Source organism: Hesperophylax consimilis, chromosome 29, assembly GCF_061612785.1.
Source record: "Hesperophylax consimilis isolate HC1 chromosome 29, BYU_Hcon_1.0, whole genome shotgun sequence".
NCBI lineage: Eukaryota > Metazoa > Arthropoda > Insecta > Trichoptera > Limnephilidae > Hesperophylax > Hesperophylax consimilis.
The window spans coordinates 6607284-6624463 of record NC_142864.1 but is presented as its reverse complement, the minus strand read 5'-3'; the positions used below and the strand labels follow the sequence as shown (position 1 = coordinate 6624463).

General features: G+C 37.5%; 1 protein-coding gene across 9 annotated transcripts in view; it reads right to left on the bottom strand.

Annotated features, from left to right (window-relative positions):
* LOC149409828 (uncharacterized) overlaps positions 1-10415 on the bottom strand; it is an 80776-nt gene extending 70361 nt beyond the window's left edge. For 8 of the 9 annotated variants that reach the window (XM_089649126.1, XM_089649128.1, XM_089649129.1 and 5 more), the window contains exons 1-15: positions 10279-10393; positions 8888-9091; positions 7916-8155; positions 7167-7313; positions 6842-6985; positions 5366-5487; positions 4854-4947; positions 4184-4358; positions 3641-3793; positions 2626-2752; positions 2354-2374; positions 1963-2082; positions 1387-1491; positions 695-855; positions 177-302 (exon numbers count right to left, since the gene is read on the bottom strand). In XM_089649126.1, the coding sequence (XP_089505252.1) occupies positions 177-302; positions 695-855; positions 1387-1491; positions 1963-2082; positions 2354-2374; positions 2626-2752; positions 3641-3793; positions 4184-4358; positions 4854-4947; positions 5366-5487; positions 6842-6985; positions 7167-7313; positions 7916-8155; positions 8888-9091; positions 10279-10377 (2038 nt within the window). In that variant the 5' untranslated portion in view covers positions 10378-10393. Of the gene's footprint in view, positions 1-176; positions 303-694; positions 856-1386; positions 1492-1962; positions 2083-2353; positions 2375-2625; positions 2753-3640; positions 3794-4183; positions 4359-4853; positions 4948-5365; positions 5488-6841; positions 6986-7166; positions 7314-7915; positions 8156-8887; positions 9092-10278 lie in introns of all 9 variants that reach the window. The other variant, XM_089649132.1, reaches the window with a different exon arrangement.
* Between the last annotated feature and the right edge of the window lie 6765 nt (positions 10416-17180).

The window sequence follows — 17180 nt, the reverse complement described above, 5'->3', positions numbered from 1 at the left end:
ACTAGAATACCCGATACATTTGATATCACGCTGTGGAGCCTGGAAACACTGCAAAACACCCGAGAAAGCATGGAGAACTTCATTGAAATAGTTCTAGCGACCACGCTACTAGGCTACAGTGAATGAAATAAGTTAAAACTTAAAAGTATAATATTTGGAACAGTCGTTTGACTCACCCTCAGGCCCTATGGCATGAACCTCCTGCCTGATGCGAGAGATGACAGCAAAGTACTGCGGGAAGTCGTGTGTCAGAATTCTGGTTACTCGGGTAGGTGTGACTCCTGGCTCTTCTGAGGGAGCGTCTTAAATGGATAAAGAGAAAACAGAATTCAATAAATTTTCAACACAAACAATAAACTTACGCCAACAACCATAGAATTCATATCAAGGCAACAAGGCTAACAGTCTACAACGTAGTGGAAATGAGATCCTTAAAGCTTGCGTTTGGTAAAATCTAAACATTTACAAATGAAAGGATCTGAAAGGGAAGGAATGAGAAAACTGAAGTGAGTGCAAAAACTAAAGTAAGTGGAAAAACTGATGTAAGTGCAAATACTAAAGTTAGTGTAAATATTGATGTAAGTGCAAACACTGAAGTATATCCCAAGACTGAGGTACATTCAAAGACTGAAGTGAGTGCGTAGAAAACAATTAATTAAGTGGAGGCAGGTGTATCCTAAAATTTGTTACTTACCGTCTATCTCCAGCGTATCATTCAGTATATCTTGGACTACGCAGTCTGCAGCTTCTAAAGCGTGCTCTCTCCACGTGGTGCCGTTGTCAGAGCGGAGGATCACTATCTCTCGCTCTTTCCCTCTGAGGGAAGCGTAGTGAGGGACTTCTAGGATGATTGGACTGAAAAGGAAAAATATGTAAAATTGTGCTTGAATTATAAACAAAAACATGCCAATATACTTAAGAAGGTCGGCGGAGATGCGAGACGGACGGAATATACCTCGAAAAAGAGACTCAAAGATGGGAGGGAGATCTCGACTGTATTATCGTCTTATTGCGATTGATTTTTAGGGTATTATGCCGTGTTGCGCTTCCTTCTCTTTAACAAGCGTTGACTATCAGAGCAGATCTGACGGATGCTGCACGGCTGTCTGAAACGTTGGCTAAAGAAGGAAGAAGCGCAACATGGCATAATATCCTTAAAATCAAACACGATAGTAATATATTACTTTTGGCCGTGAAAATCAAATCTGCTGCGACTGTGAGAAGGTAAACAAATCGAAAAGGATTGGCTGGTTGGTCCTATCAATTCAACTCTATTTTTTTTCCGAACCATAAATTTATATTGCAGACCCATCACTACCAAAAAATTTCATATACATATGTGCAACTTACTGATATATAGTTTAAAAAAATTATAGGATTTTTTACCCGATAAACTTGGCAGAAACAGGTCCCAGTTCCAACACCCTACTAGCGAGAGCTTCACCTTCCATTAGAGGAGGCATGTGACTAACTCGCTGCGTTCTGACATATCTGAAAATTAAAACATGAAAACCTTTTAAAATTAGTACTCTATTCGAATATTCGATTAACGATTTCCCTACGTTTCATACAGCTGTAGGGTCGACATTGGCGTGCATCTCAGATACAATGCCCTGCTTGACAATTTTAACTAATGACATTGACGTTTTTATACATTTTGTACTGTAAAAAGGTAAATTTTGCCATAAATCCGAATTAGATCATTCAGTGTTTAGGCACAATCGCGAAATAAAATTCAATTAATTTGAATTTGACTGAAGTTATCGCACATTTCATAATGCAGTTGGGTTGACGATGGCGTACATCTATTATACTTGGGTTCTTGACTGAGTATGTTATTGGTATTATTACAGTAATCAACATATCTCAGTGATTAACATGAAATAAAACAGGACCCAAAAGGGAGCCCTGTAGAGTGTCAAAAACTTTGAATTGATAGAATTGTTGGAACTTTGTTCAAACCTGCAAGTGATTCTGGTTGGTTGCTGCGCTGAGAGTGGGGGTACTATGACACGCACTCCTCCACCCCTGCAGCCTCGCATAGCTCCACCCCTAGCGTCCACAAGGAAGGACACCAAGAAACTGAAAAAGTAAAATGAAGAAAAAAAATTGATAAAAATTAAATTAATATTGTTAACTAAATTTACACATTTTTATTTTTACAGATTGACAGCATTCTCAAAGTTGTCCAAAACACAGCCTAATGAATTATTTCACAAAATGCTCGTTTCCACATTTTCCATAAATTTCCTCGTAGCAGTATTACATTACTTATGTAAAAATTGGGGTACCTATGCGTGAAACATTTGGATTTCTTTGTTTATTTTTTAGAATAAATTATGAAGATACTTACTTTTTCCATTGAAGTTTTCTCCTTGGATGCGTCCAAAAGATAGCAAAAATTCAAACGAAAAACCACACATTATTATCAGATTATTAAATCTCCGTGAATTAAACCTGTAAACAAAACAACAACAAAAATATACAAAAGTCTGCATTTAATGAATTATTTACACATTGAATTATATATATGTAATTTTAGCGCAATATACAAATATTGGCATCACAATAGTGGTTTGATAAAATTGCACATTATGAATGGAAGCATTTTTAGGGAAAACTCACTTGGGTTGAGTTGTATCGACATTGTAGCAATATCCCTCTTTCATTACTTCTGCGTTATAAATATGATTGACCGCCTTGGCAGTACTCAGCTCGTCGATCACGTATGGTGGAACGCTTGTCGTCGAACCTGGGAATAAAATACAAAATAGTAAGTAATTGAATAGGACCTAAATTGGGACCTTTTGGAAACCCGAGTAAAACAAAAATAAAATATTTTGAAATCATTAGGTTGACATATTGGGTATTTTTCTGTTATTATTTGCCATGTTTTTAGATAAAGTTAATGGTCCCAAGCAGACAAGTAAGATTTAAATTAGTAACACAATTATAATATACTCAAAAGACACATTGTCATCTAATGGCAAATCAGTGCAATATAGTTTTTTTTTACATTTGAAATTCTCATTATTAAATGCCGATTTTAAAATTTTAAATGCCGATTGTTTCAGTTTACAAAAATAAAAAAAGTGGTGCGTTTTTCCATTTGTTAACATTATCCACATATGCATTCAAATTTGTTTGAATAAAGCTGTCGATGAAAGTATAGTGATTGAAATTGCGTAAATACTTGTCTGTTTAAAAGGAAGATAACAAGGTTGTCTCCTTTTTAACTAATTTTATTTTTTACACATGTATCATAATTGGAGCATGCTAAGGACAAAACCATTAGAATTTTTGGAAAATAAAGAATATTAACGAAGATAAAAGCCGTCAAATTGTTGATTTTTGCGTCCGACTGAAAAGAGTTTGATGTCACGAGACATGCTCTTCATGACTTCACGGGAAATTGTTGTATACATTTTACCAGTGTTTGCTTTGAAAGCTCAAAACTGAGTCATTTTATAAATAACATATTTTTTTTACAATTTTAAAATATTGAAGGCGACTTCATTGCCTATAAATATTTAATTAACACGGGTGTACAAGTTAACAAAAGCCAAAATATAGCAAGGAAACATCTCTCTTAGAATTTGACAATAGTTCTGTTTTTCTGGAAAGGCTTTTAAAAACTCACTTTGCGATACTTCCATAAGGTTCTTGTGTCCGATGACAGACTCTGCTCTCTCATCCCGAGTCACGTCAATTGGCAGAGAGTCGTCACCCAGAGACTTCATATCATCCACAGTCAAGTATCTGTAGGGCTGGTCCGTCAACATTGTGTCTTCGCCTTATCGAAAATAATGAAAAAATCATAAGATTACTGACAAACAGTTTTTACCAGATCTGAACCAGAACCAATTTGTAAATATTATTTTTTATTATCAATTTCGCCAGAGCAATCTAAAGTTTGTTGACGTGTCGCGAATCTTTTAAATTATATGTTAGCGGTTGCCAGGTATCTGGTAAGTACTGAAGCAGGCACCTACAACTATTCAAAAAAATTATTATACAACAGGACCTAAATAACATCCCTGTGTAATACCAAAATTCACATTGATTCAAAAATATTTTTGGAACATTGTTCAAATTTACAAGTGATTCAGGATGGCTGTTGCCTTACTACTACCATCACTTTTAATTTTAAGGGCATTTTAAGGAAATAGTCATTTTTTCATACCTCCTTCTTCCTCAGAGTCTGACATGAATGTTTCATACATCGTCTCTGGAGCAACTGGCCTATATTTGTCATCCTTGGGTTGGCTGACTGGGGAAGGCTCGGAAACTCCCTTCAGGGTGTCCATCACGGTGACGTAGCCCAGTCGCTGGGCAATGTCAAGCGGGGTTTGTCCATTCTATATGAAGAACGAAAGAATTAAACAATACATACTGAAACGAGAGGAGGTAAATAGAGAATGGTTTTTTCGAAACCGAGTGTTTCAGGAGTAAAAAATAAAAAAAAGTACTACAATTCTTTACATCTCATTTATCTGATAACATACTTATCAATTCGAATACAATAGACCGATTAGGCGTGGCCGAGTAATTCAAAACATGTTGTTAAAACCCAAGCTTCACAAGTTCCATTCTCTGCTAGCTAGGATCCTTATTAATTTACAACTAACGTCATAACGTAGTAGATAAATACATTACTTGCAGATGGTGCCAATCATACTTCTGTCTTCTTGGATGTTGGGGTCTAGATTGAAATGAGATTCCCTGATGACAGCATTATCCGTATAAATCCAGTATCTCTTTTTTAAAAATACATACCACAAACGGCCTTTTCCTAAATAAATTCCTACTATTGTGTATTTTTTTAGTGTAATACTGTAGGACATTTATCTTACATTAGTTTGAGCGTTGGCGTCTGCCTTGTGTTCTAGTAGTAGGTTGACGATGTTGATGTGTCCTTGTTGAGCTGCATGGTGGAGTGCTGTGTATCTGTTAATAAAAAAAGGAAAATAGAATAAGGCATACATATAACCATCATTAGAATCTAATCAGCATTCCACGATACGGAAAAATGTGCTGGGCTGTGCTTTATCAAGGACAAATAAACCTGTGGAAAGACGTAAACACAAGGACAATAACGGTTTCCACCCATTTTTAAAACCCAAATATAATAGTATTCCGTATTTTTACTGCAAAAGCCTGCAGGATATTGCACAGCATACACGTTACCAGATGGTGTGGAGGCAAACACAGAATATTTATGGAATGAGGAACTAAAATAATGTAGCAGGAGACTGACAGAAGTTATGGCCATTTCTAGATGTGGCCAGGTCTCTCGAGCACCGATAATGTATGTGATTTAAAAAAACATTTTCAGAATAATATATTATATAGGGATGTCGCTTACCCATGGCAAGTCGTTGCTTGTACGTCGGCGCCAGACTCTAGGAGAAACTTGACCATGTTAGTTTGACCAAAATGGCTGGCTACATGAAGGGGAGTGTATCCACCCTTGGTGCAGACATCCACCTAAAAGAGAAAAGCAAAATGGTAAAGGAATACCCACTTTTTTTTAAATTTTACTTCATATAGTTAGTTGGAGAATTAATAGTGGGTATGTAGCATAGAGATTCAAAAGTCATTTAATAGTATTCGTTTTTTTTATGAAATAAACCTCGTAAACGGTGCTGAAAAGATGCTGAACGTTGTTGCGTTGTACGACATTGATGTGCATCCAGTGAACTAAGAGCGTTGATATTCTTCAATAAAATGGTTTGAACTCGTCCACATTCACATGTCGCATATACCATATAGTTCCCGTTTGTGCCTCATGTATGTAGGTTCATACAGTGGCATGAATGGATTGCACCGGATGCAGTTTAATGTATTTCAAAACAAGAGGATGATATGTCAAAAGTGACAACAATGACTAAAGTACAAAAGTGATGAAAAATGTAACAAAAGTGATTCGACAAAAGTGATGAAAGCGACAAAAATGATTTAAATTGACAAAAGCGACAACAAGTGACGAAGGTATCAAAAGTTGTTACATATAAGATTTTTAACAAGGTGTGTGTGCATCACTTTACTTACATCGCATCTATGGTCTTGGTGTGTGGTACCGAAGTACCTACACATTGTCATTTTGCTATTGGTCAAATTGACAGCCCTGGAATTCTGACTTGGAGAGTTGCCAAACCTGAGGGAGCAAGGATCTGTGATTTGCATTGCAAGCAGTGGCCATTCTTTGATCACCAGCCAGCAGCGGGCATTCCTCTTGGCTGAGGTTCGACAAATACATTCGCCACTCCTGAGTGAGCATCAGCTTTGCATATGGAGCATTGACCATTGGATTGATGGAATCGGATGGCGTCTGCTGATCCTCATTGGTTAAGAGGGACCCTTTTGGAGACCAGCAGCGTGAGGCTGTTTTGCATTGGACTACAAAATTATTTTTTGGATAAATTATAAACTGGGAGTTGCTGTGAAAAACCGGAAGCTACTACTTCGCATCAAGAACGAACTGGTATCACACCTTCATTTTACCTATGCAAGCCCTTTGCCAGACAGATTATATCGTAGGATGCTAATTAATTTCTTTTTTATTATGTCTTTTTTGTGGTAATACATTTTTAGTATTCTTAAATATTTTTTTTATTTCTAGATAATAAACCCATCCTTACTTTTATTTGTTGCCACTTAATCCCACAGTAACAAAGTGATAAAAGTGATGAAAGCGACAAAAATTATTTAAAGTGACAAAAGCGACAACAAGTGACAAAGGTGTAAAAAAGTGACAAAAGTGCTGAAAGGGAAATGTGAAGTGACAGTGAAAAAAATGAAATTATGAAGTATGTAATAATAAAATAATTAGTATTATTACCTTAGCTCCGTTGTTAACAAGCATACTAGCAACTGGCACGTGATCTTCTTGAGCAGCAAGATGCAAAGCGGCCAGACCGCTCCTGGCTCGCTTCCCAGCTTCTGCTCCTTGCTCCATCAGCAGAGAACACATCTCAGCGTGACCCTAAATCAAATACATCTGTTACAACACGACACTAAATCCAACAATTAGTACATTTGACGCCCAACGTAAGACTTAATTAAGTTTTAGTTTTCAATAATAACTCCACACAGAGAAATTATTTCCTTAAGGGCTAGTATCATCTTTGGGGATGCTGTGTGGATGTTAGTAATAGTAGCTGTACCTGATGGGCAGCCAGATGCAGTGGAGTGCAGCCAGCTCGGGACTCGGCATCCACTTCGGCTCCACGTTCCATGAGCGCGGCAGCTGTTTCCATCTGGTTCTTTCTGGCCGCGATGTGCAGCGCTGTGTGCCCGTTCTTGGCAGCCGCCTGTGAAAACCAAATGATTAGTTAAATAAATGCATATATCTAACAAGACACATTTGATATAGAAATATATCCAAGTATCCAATAGAAATAGACCTCAGAGGCCTAATGATAGATAGGAAGAAGGTAAACGGGTATTCTCGTGAGCACTTAGGCCATGGACCCATTGTGCTATCTCCCATTTCACCTCATTCCTTTGAGTTTGTTTTCTGGTCCCTGTTTTCCCGCTTATGGATCCCTGTAGGATCCTAAAGCGGTAAGTTGTAACCCTTGTTTGGGTTCCCTGAGTCCACAGAAGTGGCTTCAGCTCTCCACACACTTAGGTTCCCCAAAGGCCCCAAGACTTTTGTCTGATTGGTTCATTTTAGGTCCCACGAGTGTAAATGGAAATGGAAGATCCACCCATCAGAGATGTGAGCCTGTATCTCAGAGGCACCATTCGTGACACTTTTTCCGAGTGTAATTCAGCTTGCCCCCGGCAGCTCACACATTGGCTTGGGATAGCTTTTGCAGGTCGTGTTTCCACTCCCTGAGTACCTCCCATAAAAAAATTCATTTTATCATCTTATGACTAGATTGTTCATGAAGAATTATGTTTCTCTTACCTTAGGATCAGCTCCTTTCTCCAGTAGTGCCGTAGCCACAGCGTGATGCTTGTACTGCGCTGCCACGTGCAGTGGAGTCACCCCGTTCTTTCCCCGTGGGTCTACCTCTGCCCCCTTCTGCGACAGGAGTAGGTTGGCCACCTTCAAGTTGCCGTACTTGGCCGCCAGGTGAAGGGGGGTAAAGCCCTTCTTTGTCACTGCATTGGGAGGGGCACCGTGCTCTAGAAGTACTGCCGCCACCTTGGAAATAGAGAGGACAGATTTACAAAGCTGGAATGGCCAGTTAAACCAGAAACTAGACAAGACATTTATTTTAAGACTACTTCCAGAATTGCTGTGAGATCCGAACTTATTTAGGTAGTTGAATAGCTTTAAATTAAAGTTCAATAACAAAGGTAGTAGAATAGTCCTTGGAAATCTATGGAGCTATGCATGAAAATGATGTCAAGAGTGTTGGACAATATAACCGTCAGTAAAAATATTGAGGTATCAAAAAAATAATGGAAGATAGACTACCACCAAAGAGGTTAGTTTATAATCCACCTGCAGGCGAAGGACTGTGAAGAGACTGAAAAAAAGGTTGTTTGATGTTGCGATGTCTAAAACCGTAACCTTTGGTATAAAACGATGGAGAGAGATAGCGGGAGACCAGCACGAGGAGGGGTATTTTCTATAGGAGGCGAGAAATCTCCATTCTCCAATTTGTTTAAAGAAATACTGAGGCTGAAAATAGTACTATGCGTATCATTGGTCGACCTACGAAGTAGCGCTGACGAGCTGGACCGATGATCCTCTTACGAAACACGTAGCAAAGCACGTGGGGGCTACAGCTCTTCATTCATTCACCTACATCAAGTGACCGACGTTCCCGTGGCACTATTTCCAACCTTAATCGCTTTGTGGAGGATCTTGTTCAAAACTGAACAAAGTAAGAGTTATGGATATGGTTTTAAAGATAACAAAGATTCCTACCTCATGGTTATGTTGCTTGGCCGCGATGTGCAGCGCGTTGTAATTATCGGCCGTAAGTGCGTCCAGCTGGGCGCCGTGCTGTACAAGCAGCAGCACAATATCGACATTGCCCAAGCGCGAGGCGATGTGTAACGCGGTCTGCTGCTCGCGGGCACGCGCGTCCACGGCGGCACCGTTGCGGAGCAAAATGCGAATGATATCGGTCTGTTGGAGAAAAAGATAAAATAAATTACATTTTTGAACACACTCATCTAATTTTTTTCGCCTTGTCCTATTCGGTTCAGGGACTTAAGGTTTTAACAGGAAACCTTCAGGCGTCTCTGTCCTGGATTACTTCAGTGGTCTTTGGCCATTACAGGCCCAGTTTCTTTTGATACAGCTTCTCAAGTTACTTTCCCAAACATTTCCTGTTACCTTCCCTCTGGAACTATAGCCACTATTTGATGCGGTAGTCGATCTTAGATATTTTACTATTTTTGCTGTTCTTTCTTGCTCGTTTTCTCATGACAAGGGATCATTAAACCTTTGTAAATTGGCATTCTGCAGTACGTTAGGAATTCAGAGACCCTAAGTTGAAGAAAATTTGGCTTATTTTCTTAGAGAAAAAGGAACTCTGGCATCTCCAACCCAGAAATGGTGTGAGATTAAAAGGAATTTTGGCATGAAAGAAAAGAGCATGAACTGATCTTGCAACTAAATGCAGTTTCAAAGAGTTCAAACTGAATGGTGGCCTCTTGATAATTGCAACACTTTCAGAAATGCTCAGTCATTATCTACCGGCAATTAAATTTCTGTTTAAAGCATCTGCCTCTTTTACGAAAATACATGCAATAGAAAGAAACAGTACAACAGAGTTCTCAGTAGAAGCCGTTTATGTGCAAAATCACCTCAATGGCGTTGTACATATAATACATTTCTACAATGATCTATGTTATTACTAACTTTAGATTGGTCAAACTATTATCAATTAATGTCTAACAGATTGCATCCACAGGTTCATTGATCACTAATAGAAAGCTGTATGTACAATTCATTTGATTGATGAACGTGATGCTAGAATGTACAGGTTTTCCTGTTATGAGTTCCTGGGCTTGATCTAATTTTATTATTTACCAACAGATATAGAAATACACAATTACCTGGCAGGTCACTTCAGATAACACACATTTTTATTTTATTTATTTTTTATTTTATTTGTTTTTTTTTATTTTATTTATTTTATTAAATTACAATTTTAGCCGGAGTCATTCCGTTAAGTGACTTTAATACCATCCTGCAGAGCTTGAGCTGGATCCTTTCAGGAAAATTGAGCCAGTGAAGTTTTTGGGGATGTTCTGAAATGTCTGAATACGTCAGATATTTAACATGGTGTGGAGGGAGGTTGAACGTACCTGATTAGCCCTTGCAGCAAGATGCAGCGGAGTCTCCCCTCGCACGGTGGGTACGTCAGGACTAGCCTTGTGCTGCAGCAGGTATATGACGATATTCATACAGCCCACGAAGGCCGCCACGTGCAGCGGAGTCAGACCTGACTCTGTCGTGGCGGATATACCTGGGAGACATAGGTATTTAACATGGTGTGGAGGTTGAACGTACCTGATTAGCCCTTGCAGCAAGATGCAGCGGAGTCTCCTCTCGCACGGTGGGTACGTCAGGACTAGCCTCGTGCTGCAGCAGGTATATGACGATATTCATACAGCCCATGAAGGCCGCCACGTGCAGCGGAGTCAGACCTGACTCTGTCGTGGCGGATATACCTGGGAGACATAGGTATTTAACATGGTGTGGAGGGAGGTTGAACGTACCTGATTAGCCCTTGCAGCAAGATGCAGCGGAGTCTCCCCTCGCACGGTGGGTACGTCAGGACTAGCATCGTGCTGCAGCAGGTATATGACGATATTCATACAGCCCATGAAGGCCGCCACGTGCAGCGGAGTCAGACCTGACTCTGTCGTGGCGGATATACCTGGGAGACATAGGTATTTAACATGGTGTGGAGGGAGGTTGAACGTACCTGATTAGCCCTTGCAGCAAGATGCAGCGGAGTCTCCCCTCGCACGGTGGGTACGTCAGGACTAGCCTTGTGCTGCAGCAGGTATATGACGATATTCATACAGCCCACGAAGGCCGCCACGTGCAGCGGAGTCAGACCTGACTCTGTCGTGGCGGATATACCTGGGAGACATAGGTATTTAACATGGTGTGGAGGTTGAACGTACCTGATTAGCCCTTGCAGCAAGATGCAGCGGAGTCTCCCCTCGCACGGTGGGTACGTCAGGACTAGCCTCGTGCTGCAGCAGGTATATGACGATGTTCATACAGCCCATGAAGGCCGCCACGTGCAGCGGAGTCAGACCTGACTCTGTCGTGGCGGATATACCTGGGAGATATAGGTATTTAACATGGTGTGGAGGGAGGTTGAACGTACCTGATTAGCCCTTGCAGCAAGATGCAGCGGAGTCTCCCCTCGCACGGTGGGTACGTCAGGACTAGCCTCGTGCTGCAGCAGGTATATGACGATGTTCATACAGCCCATGAAGGCCGCCACGTGCAGCGGAGTCAGACCTGACTCTGTCGTGGCGGATATACCTGGGAGACAAAGGTATCATTTTGATAATCGCATAATAATAATGTATTATAAAGACTTCTGAAACGTCGCATGTCTCATACTGTGCAGGACGGCGAGGAGTGGACAGCCTAATGAAACAAATTTCTACGTAAATTAGCACTTATTTTTTTTACTTTCTACACATTTTTCTTTTCACCTTTTCATTGAGGCTTTAAAATAGATTTTTCCCATTAAGTTTGCTGCCGAAGAAACCAAAATTTTAGTACATTCTCACAATCATTGTAAATATTATTTTTCAATTTGGTTGAATAATCGAGAAATTCCCGGAATACCCGGATTTTCCCCATAAAAGGGTTCTCCCGTCAAAATACCCAATTATTAATGAAAAATATTAGAACTTCCCCTCAATTTAGGGAATTCCCCACGAATTGGGAGCCTTGATTACATCAGCAGTGTTATACTTGTGTTTTTTTCTTAATCTATGATAGAATGCGTCCATTTACTATATCACGTACAGTCACGTTGTGCTGAACCAATACCTCTTTTCTACCATACGTTATGCATAACAGATCGTGGTGCCGCCCCTGGCAGCAGTTGTTTGGTACATCCAACTTACAGCATTCCAGGAGGTATGGACTATCTACCAAATCTCTAAATGGTATAAAACAAAGTCACTATCCGCATCTGTCCGTTTGTGCGCTTAGTTCTTTTAAACTATGCAACGGAGTTTGATAGGGTTTTCACTTTCATTTAGAGAATTTCTTCCCCGAAGGTTAACAATATAATACATGGATATTATATTTATTGAAAGTGGAGAAAAGTCGAGCAAAAGTCGGTACACGTCGGTTAGTTATGCATAATTGCACTTCTTCTCAACTGGAGACTTTGGTAGTGCAACTCAGAGATCAAATTTAATCTTCATGATGAAATTGCGGGTTCTCGCCATGCATTCTCAGATATATAAAGAGGATTATTTTTGTTGTATCTTTCCAGTATTTCTATATATTTTTTCTGATGTGGTTCTCATACACGCAGCAAAATTGTACTCTAGTTTGAACCTTATAGTACAGTTGAAGTCATGGCTTTGGGTTCGTTTTATGTTGTACGTCATATAGCAAAATCTTAATAATGTACAGCACAGTGCTGACAACTGCAGCTTACTCGGTCTGAAAACGTAAGTTTGAAATCAAAGACCATAATAAAAATAATTAGGTAATGGATGATTTGTATAGCGCCGGTTTTGTGCAAAATACCCTCAAGGGCGTTCCCTTGATCCTTGATAGATTTTACAGATGACTGATGTTGTCAACTTTGATGCGTTGATACCGTTTCAATTCGATGTAAATCCCAAAATGTATCTAAATTTATTTATAAAAATAACTGCGCTGTAGAATTGTTATTTTATTAAGAATGAACTCTTTTATAATAATAATAATATTTGGATAATTTATATAGCGCCGTTTTCCTGAAAAATCACCTCAAAGGCCCTGTAAGTTAACTTCAGAGTCAGAACGATTCGTTGCTGCAAACATATTCACTGTCTTTTTGCATACAATGGAACCGTAGACTCTAAAGCAAGAATTGAAACTAAAAATAGAAGCCTTCGAAATGTGTCTTTGTTACCTTACCCCGATAATATAAATTAGACAGGATGATAATATAAATTAGAAAGAAATGATAGAAGTTATTTTGGAAATCGGCTGTTACTGGGACATAATTATGTTACTTACTGGCACCATATTTGAGAAGCAACTCCACGACTTTGATTCTGTTCTTCTTGCAAGCTATGTGAAGTGGTGTGAATCCGTTTAGTGCTCTTGCATTGGCGTCTGCATTCCTGTTAAAAGATAAATAGCATTTTAAAAACAAACCAAAATTAAAAAAAAATTGTAATCTTTTGAACATTTAAAAGAATATTTAGAAATTTCCCCACATTTGTGTGTGCTTTTTCCCTAAAAAATCACTGAGTTACATTATTATGGTCGTTAGGCACAGAAATTATGCACTCAAATATCCCGACTTCTGGTAATCTGGTATTGATTGAAACTAAATAAAACTCATTGAAATGTAATGCATAAAAATGATAAAAAAACGTGTAAACTTTGGCAAAAATGGCTGATTCGAAATCATACGATGTATTTGTGGATGTGACAGATTTCTCTTCATCTCAAAGCATTGCCAATCTGTGCAGTGACAACGCAAATCCAATAATAATACCAGTTCACCAAACAAAAGTTACGTAAAAGTTCACCCTATTGAGTCAGCAGAAACAAATCTAGCAAACACAAGTCCCCGAGTTCAAACGCATTGTTTTGAATAATAAATCGGATTATCTGCTCTCTGTGACCTTTTTCTGCTATGTTGAATTCCGACATTAATTAGATTTATTTCGCAAAGTTGTAAAGGGGCTGTGAACACACTACGGTCGGTTAATATTTAAATTGCAATCATTTACATTTTTTACGACCTGAAAAACAATTGTATTAATTATAGGCTTCAGTGAATTTAACTCCTAATTTGTTCAGTTTTAAGAACAAATCATAATATGATCTCATAGAAATCGTTGTCTCCCTCACCGCAATGGTTAGAAATATGAAGTAAACGGTATTAGAAAGAGAAAACACCAAGATTTATTTTCAAATATGGAAGTTAACCACAGAATATATAAGTTCATAATTCAATTTAACTTAAAAATAGCGCTTTATCACAGAATAATGAAAATGTACCTTGCAATTTTAGAATTATTTTATTAATTATTTTCATATGAAACGACCAAAAAGTGAGGTTACAGTAATGCTCAAAAAATTTTTGTCTAATAAAATTCGCCTTCCTAATTATAATTAACCAGCTGCACTCCGCCATACGTTGCTCTGTCTCAGTCTGTATGTGCAGATAGAGTAGCAAAAGCGCGTATAGCTTCTACGTCAAACAGATGGCGATGTTTTACCTATCACAGATGACATCTATATAATATAGGTATATAAAACATACGCGTATTTGAATGCAAAGTTGTGTCAAAATTTCAGAGCAATCGATGAAGAACTATCAGAGATTCAAGATTTTGAACAAACGAACATTTAAATTATTATTTATATAGATTAGTAATAATCGGTAATTTAAGGTCAGTGTTTCGACGATAGAACGTAATGTAAGTCATTTTTTAAAACTTTTTGTGTTTGATTTCAAAACTTTAAAATTATATATCTAATAATAAAATTTGAAAGCTTATTTCATCTGGTTTTATAAACAGTTTTTAGTTTTTTGGATACGTCCAGATATATCTCATTTATTTGAATTTTATAAAGAAGCGAAAGTATGCTCCGAAAATTATTAAAAAAAACAATTACATGTGTTATTAAAATGTTTCTACGACATTTGTCGAAAGATTTTTTTTTATTTTTATTTTTTTAATTATTTTAATATAAGTAGATCATAGTTACATTAATACATACATATTTTGCAAAATATAATATTTAGGTATATAATTGGTCATGTATACCTTATCAGAAAAGAGGAGCTCTTGTGCCTGATAAGGGAGCCACGATTCTTACTTAGATTCAATGTTATAATATGATGTTATGTGTAAAATATAAATATAATATATATTTATACATATATTTTTTTTAATATAAGGTTTTTTGGAAAAAAAGTTTGATTTTATTTATTTGTTCTTGTTGGTTCGTAATACAGCGCAATTCAGAAGGGAGATTATTGTAGTTTTTTATGGCTTGGTAGATATAATGGTTTTGCATTTGAGTTGTTTTAAAGATTGGTGTAATAAATTGATTTCCATTTCTCATCAGTTTGTAAAATTCTTGATATTCTGTGTTATTTTTTTCTTTACACATTTTTATAATTGAAGTTTGCTTAAATATATCATCAATATTTGGTACTGGAAAAAATTTAAAAAGCAATTTTGTTGGGAAAGTAGAGTTTTTTTTAAGTATTACCTTTATAATAATTTTTTGCGAGACTTTTACTAAGTTTAGGTTGTTTTTATAAGATCCTCCCCAACCTATGATTCCTATTTAATATTTAATGTTTTTTTTAAAAAGGAAGACAATCATTCCCGGGTCACGAATAACCTGATAATATTTGAAAATCTCCTACAACCGCCACAGTAAGTGGAAAATATAGCTTGTGTTGTGATGGAGGACTTAGCCAGCCGAGGAATTGAACACACTACGCTTGGGTGGGACCCAAACGCGATGTCAAATCACCCACCGACCGGTCGAAAATTTTTTCTGTATTTTAAATAAATGATATTTTAATAAATATTATCGATTGCGCCTATTAATTACAATAGGTTTTTTATTAGCGATCTCCCTCTAACATTCGTATTTACATATCTCCCTTTCAAACCATATTTTTTGTCCTTAATCTGTTTATTCATTGATGAAGAAAATATTAACAAATCTCAATTAAATATTAAATGGATAGACGATAAAAAGAAAAAAGAAAGAAAAAAACATAACGCTCGCCACTGGGAATTGAATTTAGAATCTATGTCTCTCTGTGACAATAGTCTATCAATTGAGCAATCGAGACCTAGTTATTTTCTGTCATCATTATCGATCTCGTATTTCAATTTAAGAATTACCAATATAATCCTCAATTATTTACCACAATTTTGACTGATTTATTAATAAATTATTAATTAATATCGGTATCTTAAAAAGCTAGGCCTCGAATATTTCGAAAATATGAAAGAAATTTATAATTGAGTACATTTTAGGAGGATGTTCGAATCTAGACTCCAGAAGGCTAAAGAAGTAGAATAATATATATTTTTTAATTTACCTGTCGAGCAGTAATTTAGCCACTTTGACGTGACCGCAGTGAGCTGCCACGTGCAGAGCAGTCAGGTAGTCTACTGTCAAGTCATCCACGGGGGCTCGGTGGTAGAGGAGGATGCGAGCCGCGTCAGAGTGGTCTCCTTGCGCAGCCATGTGGAGAGGCGCTAGACCGTTCTACGAAACAAGACAAAACATGAGTTTCTGTTTACCCTTTGTACTCTTTGTACCCTTTGTACCCTCAAAGTACCAACCTCGAGGAAGGATTTGCAATCGAAAAACAACTCTACAAATGTCGTCGGACAACTGATTGATTAGGCCAGTTGTTTGCATATTTATTGGTCTAAAATTAAACAGTAACTAAACGTGTTAATGTGCAGCAATTATTCTATCTCTAAACAGGTTGCATGAGAGCATTAAAGAACCAAGAAAACTAACCAAACTTCAATGACTATAGTTAGATCCTATTTGATACAAGATACGTGTGCAGTGATCAACCTCATAAAAGATTCGGCATCGTAAAATGCGTGATAACAGGTAAATATTCATTTCCTTAATTATTTCAATTATTATTTAGGTATCCATCTGCTCTTTGGTACACCCTTGTTATAAGTAGTAGATGGCCACAAAAATTGGTGATATGAGTAATTAAGAGAAATATGATTGGACGTTTTAAAAAATTAATAAACTATACAAGGAATGTGTAATTTTCTGGATAGTAAAATAAAAGTGGACCAAAGTTTGAAGCCTGTGGTAATCCGTTTGCCGACATTTGTTGTTTTTATTAAGAGTTTTTGTAGTGATCTTTGTAATTCTTATTCAGATTCGGTTTCATATACGGGAGAAGATATTTTATATCTTACTAGATGTAAAAAACATGTTTTTACTAGTCACAATATTGGTATATAAAACACACGCGTATTCGAATGCA